General features: G+C 38.9%; 1 protein-coding gene across 1 annotated transcript; it reads right to left on the bottom strand.

Moving 5' to 3' along the window:
• Positions 1–688: 688 nt before the first annotated feature.
• On the bottom strand, positions 689–8,704 carry LOC128852672 (protein FAM13A-like). The gene is made up of 5 exons (XM_054071214.1): positions 8,415–8,704; positions 6,429–6,603; positions 6,019–6,228; positions 4,138–4,321; positions 689–1,099 (listed from the first exon to the last, which is right to left on the bottom strand). The coding sequence occupies exons 1-5, from the start codon at positions 8,442–8,444 to the stop codon at positions 1,096–1,098; spliced, it is 603 nt and encodes a 200-aa protein (XP_053927189.1). The 5' UTR covers positions 8,445–8,704; the 3' UTR covers positions 689–1,095.

Genomic DNA, 8,704 nt, shown 5'->3' with positions numbered 1-8,704 from the left:
ACATGTTCCTGAATTCATCTCTACCAGCTGTTAACTCCTTACGAGCAAGGAGAATTCCACAAGTAGTTCATGACAATAAACAGCCCTCGCCCTACTTATCGGGTCCCACTTTCCCTTACTAGCAGCCTACATTTTGGGTGCTCAGTTCTTAATTCATTTTAAACTAAATGTGAGCTATACTCTGGGACGTGACCCTACAGCTGACTCCAAATATCAATGTCTGCTTATTCACAGATAGTCACAGGTGGCAACAGATGGGTATTCCAAATATAGAAAATACATTTTTAGTTTCCTCTGCAGCCACCGTCCACAGACTTTCAATTAATTTTGTAAAATAATCACTTCCTGCCTCTTCAGATGCTTCTGCTGCTAGCAGAAACTATATTATCAGACCTGACAACAGGGGAACCATCTTCATGCACTGCTGAATCAAGGAACACAATCCTAGGAAGAACACAGCTACTGAATTACATTCTTCACTTCACGTAAAAACCCTGTAATGAGTTTTAGTGCAAATCAAACACAGAACACTCACTGCAAATAAGAAAATTAAAAACGGATCATGAGGAAGCCGCTACTGGTTTCCTTGAGCTGAAACATTTCAAAGCTGTTTTGCAGCCGAGTGCAAACTAGAAAATCCCTACAGTCCCTTGCCTTCGCTTTTTTCAGGAGATCTGCCAAGGTTCCCTGCTGGCAGAGGCATGTGTATGAGGCTTGCTGCAAATTTACAGAAAGAATGAATCAAAGTGAGTAGAAGCAAACAGCTGGCTGGCTGGCACCCTTGTGCATTCATGCAAGAACAACAGAAATCTCTTTACCAAAATGAGACATAAGAAAGTACCTACAGAAGTTTAAGCAACATCAGTCAAATTTCTGATAAAATCAGAGCAACTCATTCTCCTTGGCATTAACAGAGACTAGGAGGACATGAAACAGCTCACAAGATGGATGAAGAGCAACAGATATAAATCCTTCAGTGGAGATGCAGAAAGAAATCAACAGTAGAAGCTAATAGAAGAGTGGAGCTCAGCAAAGAAATTGTAGGGAGTAGTAGCCACTCAGATACTTGATCCACGAGTTATGTTTTTGGTTCCCTTACCTACAAGAGAGCAAAGACATGAAAGTTGCATCATGGAGATGTTAAAACTGAAGTCTCAAGAGACAAGAAATAGATGCCAGGGTCAAAAATCTAAAAGAAAAGCAATCTGGAAGTAGCTAGTGAAGCCATTTTACAGCAGTGAAGATAGCTTAACTCAGTCTCATGAGGGAGGGAGGCCAACAGAACAACTCAGGAGGAGATGGTCTACCAAGGAGACTAAAGGCAAAATTAAACATTTTACTGAGTTATGCTTTTCTGAAACATACCTTCATTTCTCACCCCCACTTTAGGTTCTACCACCCTGAACGGGGACATGAAGCATATATACTGATAATAGAAAAGTTCCAATAAGAAGATAATTTTAGTTAAATATTCAATATAAGCAGCATTGAAGTAAGGGGCTGCAGCAGTTTAAATAATATGGAAGAGTATTTATTTAGTATTCAATTTTCACACAGTAATATGAGTTTCCTAGCATTTAAAATTCATTATAAAAGGAGTTTCTGTGATCCTTAACTAAATTTCCAATATAACACCTGTGCTAATCATAATTTTTGTGTTGTAATTACCATAGGTACTAATTGTGAAGCATATGCAGTTTAGGCTTGAAAGGTATAATAAGCAGCAAGTTTTGTATTCTAATTTTGTGTCCCCCAAGGCCCATGCATGTTCTGACTACTGAATATTCCAATTCACTCAATTCAGTGAAACTTTAAGCATGACAGGTCTCCACAAATAAAAGCTTCAACAGATTGAGACAGGCGATAATCATAGACAGAATTTACACTTGAGTATAAGTAGTTTGAAAATTTCAAGTAAAAATGCTTAGAAACAACCTAGTTTACTTGTTTAACGTCAATGAAGGGAGAAGTAATTGCATAAAAATGCAGATTGCCGAAACATGCAGAACAGTTTTAACACATGCAATGAATTAATGCTGTAAGCAGAGCTGACACCACATCCAGAAGGCTATTTCCAACAATTGGAGATTAGATCTAGAGCTGTTTTTTCCATAACCTTCACATTCTGACTGAACAGCTATAGCAAGTACTACTCAACGTGTCTCACTTTCCAGTGAATCTACACCCTGGCTGCCAAATGTTTCATAATGTGGTTGCTAATTGCACTTATTCATGTTCTGAAAGATATAAAATTTCATATTTATTTATTTTATTCCCCATGTCAGCAGATATGACACACTCTAGACTACCTTGAATTTTGCTGCTGTACAGGACAATAAAACTGGTTTATCCTGAATCATTCAAGGCCTCAGGTCACTCAGTGGGAAGCAGTACAGCAGTCTTGCTGAGAGAAAATGCCAGTTGCGAGGTTCTCTTCTCCACCCAGCTACCAAAAAAAGGTGATTTTTCATAATCTTAGGAGAAAGCTTTTCAAGGACAGCAACAGTTATACACTTTACAAAAAAATGAGCTCCAGACATACTGGTTTCTCTCCCAGAGCTGGTGAGACCAGAATGATTGTGAAAAGCTAGCATTAATATTCATAGGGCAGATATACTTCTATTTATGGTAGTTGTGTTCTCTTGACAAGTCGCTGGCAGAGAAACCCGATGCTGGTAGTTTTCAAGGCTTCTCAGATAGGTCATTGCCACAAGCATTTAGCACTAAGTGTACTTTAAAACTATACAAAGGGGCATGTTCGGAAGGAGTTGGACCATCTCCCAAAATAGAGTAGGATGCTTAAAATCTGAAACAGCTCATCAGTCAATAAGGAAGCTCATTGGATTCTTATCTGTAGATACAGCAATCAGTGGGCACATGTTCAGAAAATTTGGGAATGGAGATAAAGGAATAAAATTATGTATTCTTGCATGTGTGTGCATGCACAGAAACCTCCTGTGGTAGCAAAGGGGGCCTGATGACGGAAGAGTAACAGTCGGTGCAGTACTTGCTGAGTTAGTGTGGGGATCAAGGGACAGATTTTCGGTGAAGGCTGTTTGTCATCAGCCTTTTAGCTGTTAACGTTATAAGTTTCACCAGATGACTAATCCAGACATGGGGAAGTAAACGTTTACTAGTTTTAGTATGCGGATATAAAGGAACTTGGGGTTTGGTTGCAGAATGCCTTTGTTTCATCACTGAACATCCTCCATGGTGAAGCCTATTCTCACAGGAGTAAAATGGCATAAATCCTACGACACTTCATGTTGTTAGATTCCTCTCCCTAGCTATACTTTTGTGAAAGGAAGAGTCCTTTTACTTATGTGACCTGTAAAGGTTATACACTGGTGCATCTGGTGGTAAGCCCACAGAGCAGGTAAACAGGCACAAACAGAGACCTATGGAAACAATAGCAAGGTTTGAGAGCACAGCTCCCCAAAACAAAGCCTGTCACTATTTTCTAATGTGCTTGTTACCAATTTTGCTGATATATCATTTTAATAACTTATTTGGCTTGCCAAATAAAACAGTGAAAAGTAACAAGGACTTTTTAGAAAATACTAATTATTAACATACACATTTTGCAAAGTGGCATTGGCTTATATTTTACACTAAGATGGAATTGATCCACTAAAACATAGCTTTACACGTTGTAGGACAGGTAGAAACATTTTAACATCCTTTAGCATCAACATCAAGGATAGGATAAAGAATGAAATCATTTCGCCTTCACTGAAAAATCCTCCAATATCAGGTCACTCTAAGTAATTCCTTCTCACCACCTTGACTTCAATGACACAGAACTTAGCTTGACTAAGAGGAGCAGTTTTTATTAAATGGCTCTTCAGCCCTCATGCCTACTCTCTTCAGATGGTTTCTTACTTGAGGCTGGACCTGCATAGCCAGTGCCTGACATCATGAAGGTGGTCAGCCATCTCAGAATCTATCATTATTGCCCATAATTTACGATAAACATTCAATTTTCAAGATGTTCCACTTACAATTGGACATAAGATTGTGACCGAAAGCCTCATTGTAAAGTGTGAACAGAGAATCACTAGGTTGGAAAAGACTTCCAGGATCATTGAGTTCAACCATGGTAGTTCTATTTAATGCATTTAAATAGAGAGTACTCACTTGAACAAAACAGGTCCAAACACAATGGCAAGGTTTTCCAGAGTCATGAAATTCACTGCACTGTATGTTGCTACCTTTAACAGGAAAGCGAACAGGAACCGAAGAAGGTTTTGATGGGCTTTAGGCAAGCAGCTGAGCAACTGTCTCAGGTTCTCTATGCATTCTGTTGTGTGGATTTTGTGCTCTGGGGGAAAAAGAAAAATTATTACATAGACATGCCTAGTAGTAACACAATTACATCATAGGCATTATTAGAGACCTGAGAAGAAGAGGAGGTTTTAAAACACATTAGAGAAAAATAAAGACTACATATGTCCTAAACAAAGAATTTTCAATTTAATATCTAAGTACAATGCATTTTCCAGATATTGCTTTATGCACACTATTTCTGCTATTCTTCCTGTTATGACAGAATCATTTAGCACTTGCTTCTTTTCTAATGGATATGCAGACAGTAGTCATGTACCTGAGTCCTTACAGCTGCCTTTAAAGACAATACAAGATCATCAGTCTTGACTCTCCACAGAGATTTTACACATGCTGTATGATTCTCATTAAAAGGAATAAGAAATTGTCCCCTTTCAGCACCATATAATCTTAATTTCTCAACAAACTGGTAGCTCTCAGTCTCAAAACATTTTTGCTCTATAAATATGCAACTGTAGTTACACAAGAGATGCTTAAAAGTCTAAATTGGGGATAGTTAGCATTTTCTTGGTTTTCATTCTTCAAAGAAGAGTTGCAATGCAGAAAATGGGTTCACAAACAACTCTATTTGATCAGCAGTTCAGAATTAGTATGATAAAGTCTCCTGGTTATTAGAACTGAGATGACAGTACTGCTCAATAACTGGCAGCTGATGCTCAAATTTGCCAGAGATCACCAGGACACATCTGTGTAGCTCTGGCATTCTGGTATTGTAAATAATAAATCATGCCCTAAAGGGCAATTTTAGGCCTAAAAAAAAAAAAAAATTCATAATGGGCAAGACCCATAGTGCTCAACTAATTAATGAGAGATAAGGAAAAGAGGATGGAGAGGAAAAAAAATAAAATAAGAATATAACAGCCAGACTGTTCAGGGTAGTCAAAACAAAGTGCTTGCAAAAAATCCTGCAGATTTTTCAGCACAACCGTTCATAGTTGAAATGACTCCTTTATCTTTTTTTTTTCCTTTTTTTATAGTTTGAACGAAATCAACCTGAAATCTAACACACAAAACCCACTTATTTGTATGCAAATATCTGATTTAGTTATCACACAAAATCACTGGCCAGAATCTTCTGATCTCTCAGCCATTACAGACTTGAATAAGGAACTTGGCAGTGTATTGCTGCAGGTACTCAACTTGGCTTTGAATTTGAAATGCTTTGTGCTGCTCCACACATTGCTGTCCAAGAAGACTACAAGAAAATTAGTAAAAAGTACTACATAGGAACAGGGATGTACAGAAAGACTCCTGTACAAGGGAAGGTTAAACAGAGAAAGAGTTTACAGCTTAGAAAAGAGAAAAGTGAGGCAGTGGCTCTATAAGGGCATGAACAACTTTATGATAGTGATTAGATTGAAAATAAAAATGTAATCCCAGTAACACATAAGGTATCAAATTTAAAAAGAAATTGTGCAGAAAAGGTACTTTCTAAAAAAATCCAGGACTGGATTGCATCCAATGCCTTGTACAGGATGTTGGGAAGTTCAAAAGCTTTAATGAATTCAAAAAAAGACTATAGAAAACTTCATGGAAGACTAGTCCACCAAAAGCAATTAAACATCAATCTCAGGTTAAGGAAACTTAAATCTTTGCTACTAGAAAGGTGCAATGAACACATTATCTGTCACTGTCAGAGAAAGGACAGAATCTTGGAAGGTGCCCTTTCTGTACCTTGGAAAGTTTTTAGCAAGCCAGAAGAAATGTTGTCTGGAAAAACAGCCACTGGTAGTTCTTTCAAAAAGAGTTTCAGGAGACTGGCCACAGAATCAACATCTCCATCATTAATAAGGTCTACTTTTTCCCCTTGATTGTATTTCTGCTTCAATTCATTGATTTTATTTATTGAGCCACCGATTCGAAATATACCAACATGTTCCAGACCTGTTTAAGAAGAAATATGAAACAGTAAGCAGTGCTTGCATCACCATATCTGTGTGACAAGAACTGGATCTCAAAAAGCAAAAGCTCCTCTAACAAAGCATAATCGTAAAAATAGACTTTTTGGCAGTCACAGCTGAAAAATACAGCTTAAACAAAGAATTACAGTTTACAGAGACCAAACAAAGAAAATATGAACTTACCAAACACTTCTAGGTATTCCACCATCTGCATCACAAGAAAGGGAACTCCACAAGGTGTTGCATCCTGTATGAGGGTTTCCAGAGGAACACCAAATGTGCTTTTTTCTCCGCTGAACTGTAGATCTGGTGAGACTTTATTTGATGCGTGCCTGACTTGAACAGAAGATAATGACGTCTGGGGAGTAAAACCAGGCAAGTGATAAACAAAACCTGAGTTTTATTATGTCAAGGTTTTTATTATTTTAAGACTCTTAGGTAGGGTACAATTATTGTCCTCATTATGGCATCTTAGTGCAGATTTTACTTCCATTGTATGTTCTTAAAATACTAATATCACTCTTTTTCTGTAGAGCCCAGACGGGACCTGTAACAGGATAAATCCCAATAAAATGTATTTGCATGTACATTCAGAGAAAACGGAGCTGAAGGTCAAGGCAGACACCCTGTGTAGGGCAGGGATGGGTCGCTAAACCCCTTCCTCAAGAAAAGTCCCAACAGTCATGACGAATGCTGACCAAGTGCTGGTGCACAACCTTTCAAACCTGTGAAATTTGTGAATTTCCATCCAATTCACAAAGGGAAAAAATGCAAGATTCAGGGAAGAGCCAGAAGAAGAATTTAAGCAGCAGCCAGAGCACGAGCCTGGTAAAGAGTTCCCGTCTGCTCATCCAGTTATTCAGAATTTCTCAGTCCAATGACCAATGCAGAAACATGCATAAAAAATCATGAACAACTTGTACTTGGGAGCTGTTTTTTCATCATGTTAGGACAGAGAGGCTGCCCAGCATGTGGGCTGTTGCACCGGTGCCTGAGGGTTCTCTGTGAGGAGAAGCAGGAACCTAGCCAGGTTCCAGACAGTTCTGGAAAGGTTCCACAGCTGGGCTCTGCCGAGCCCCCCCAACCCCACAAGTGGCAACTCAAATCTAATGAATGCAATCCAACTCAAATTTAATGAATTCAAAAAAAGAATATAGAAAACTTCATGGAAGAAGTTTTGGCCCATCAAAAGCAATTAAACATCAGTCTCAGATTAAGAAAACTTAAATCTTTGCTACTAGGAAGGTGCAGTGAACACATTATCTGTCACTGTCAGAGAAAGGCCAGAATGTTGGAAGGTGCCCTTTCTGTACCTTGGAAAGTTTTTTTAAGAAAGAAAGGGGGAAACGTCACCTGGTCACAAGGAGCCCCTGGTGCCTTATCCTCTTTCCTTCTTCCACTCCCCCTGCTTTGCCTTATAAGCACGTGACATTACCCACTGTGCTGCATTTTGTCCTCACTTCCCCATAAGGCAGGCAAAACTCAGGGCCACGAAGGAGAGGACCCATTTCCACCAAGACACGCATTTTATGCCACACAATGAGAGCATAAGTCCAAGATGGGAACACCTAGATTTACCAGTTCTGCATTTCTCTTTAAAGGGGGATTTTAATGTTTTGTTGCATCATCCCAGCACATTCCAAAATTAGTAATAAAAACATTTAAGAAGAGACTATGTTTTCACAGGCAAAAAGGAAAGACTTTCCTACAGATATGTAGCTGAACTGCTACAGAAAAGCTTTTTTTCAGCTCACAACACACATCTTCAGTAAAGCCACAACCCAAAGCTGAAAGAGGCTGAGTCCAGCCACACTGCCATGGCAAACACATGCAAACACACACTGAAATCCCCAGACCTCATTTCGCTTCTTCAGTACATAAGCAAGCTTGGAATGTGATGTTAATAATTACCTAAGAGGAATCAGTATCAGCATGTACCACCATGTACTTTACAGCATTTTCATATACAAGCTGCAAGGTGTTAAAAAATCCCTCTACAATAGCAATGATGTATTATATACATATTTTTATATTATATAATATTATCCTAAATACCTCCTCTTTCCCTCTTCAGATGCAGCCGTATGGTTGGGGGAAGAAGCACAGGCTTCTCAGAAAAAAGAAAGGCTGTAAGAAAGAACTCAAGAATTCAGATTTAAGTTCACTTACGCAAATTGAAAGGGAGGCTCCTGCTCCCATGCTAGACTGCAGGAGAGTGTCAGTATTTCAGCTGTGCTGCTCAGAAGACACTATCACCTATCTTCCCCTCACAAATCCATGCAATCCAGCCAAAGCTAACGGCAGCCATCGGGCTGTTCCTCTGTAATTAACTTATCGTATCACAACTGCTGGACATCATCTTAAGCAGTAGTTTCACTCCAGATTTTGTTGAAGGTAGAAATTAACCACTAGTAGAGTGGTTTCCTTGTAGCCTACACTTGCCTCCAGAGCCACATTGC

Source organism: Cuculus canorus, chromosome 7 (genome assembly GCF_017976375.1).
Source record: "Cuculus canorus isolate bCucCan1 chromosome 7, bCucCan1.pri, whole genome shotgun sequence".
NCBI lineage: Eukaryota > Metazoa > Chordata > Aves > Cuculiformes > Cuculidae > Cuculus > Cuculus canorus.
Note: the sequence above shows the minus strand (reverse complement) of the source record. Positions and strands in the feature narration are given on the sequence as shown.

Coding starts and splice junctions, on each gene's coding strand:
- LOC128852672 (XM_054071214.1), bottom strand. CDS start 8,444: ATGGGAGCAGGAGCCTCCCTTTCAATTTGC. Junction 6,229..6,428: donor GGAATACCTAGAAGTGTTTG/GTAAGTTCATAT, acceptor CTTCTTAAACAG/GTCTGGAACATGTTGGTATA. Junction 4,322..6,018: donor CTTGCTAAAAACTTTCCAAG/GTACAGAAAGGG, acceptor TTTTTCCCCCAG/AGCACAAAATCCACACAACA.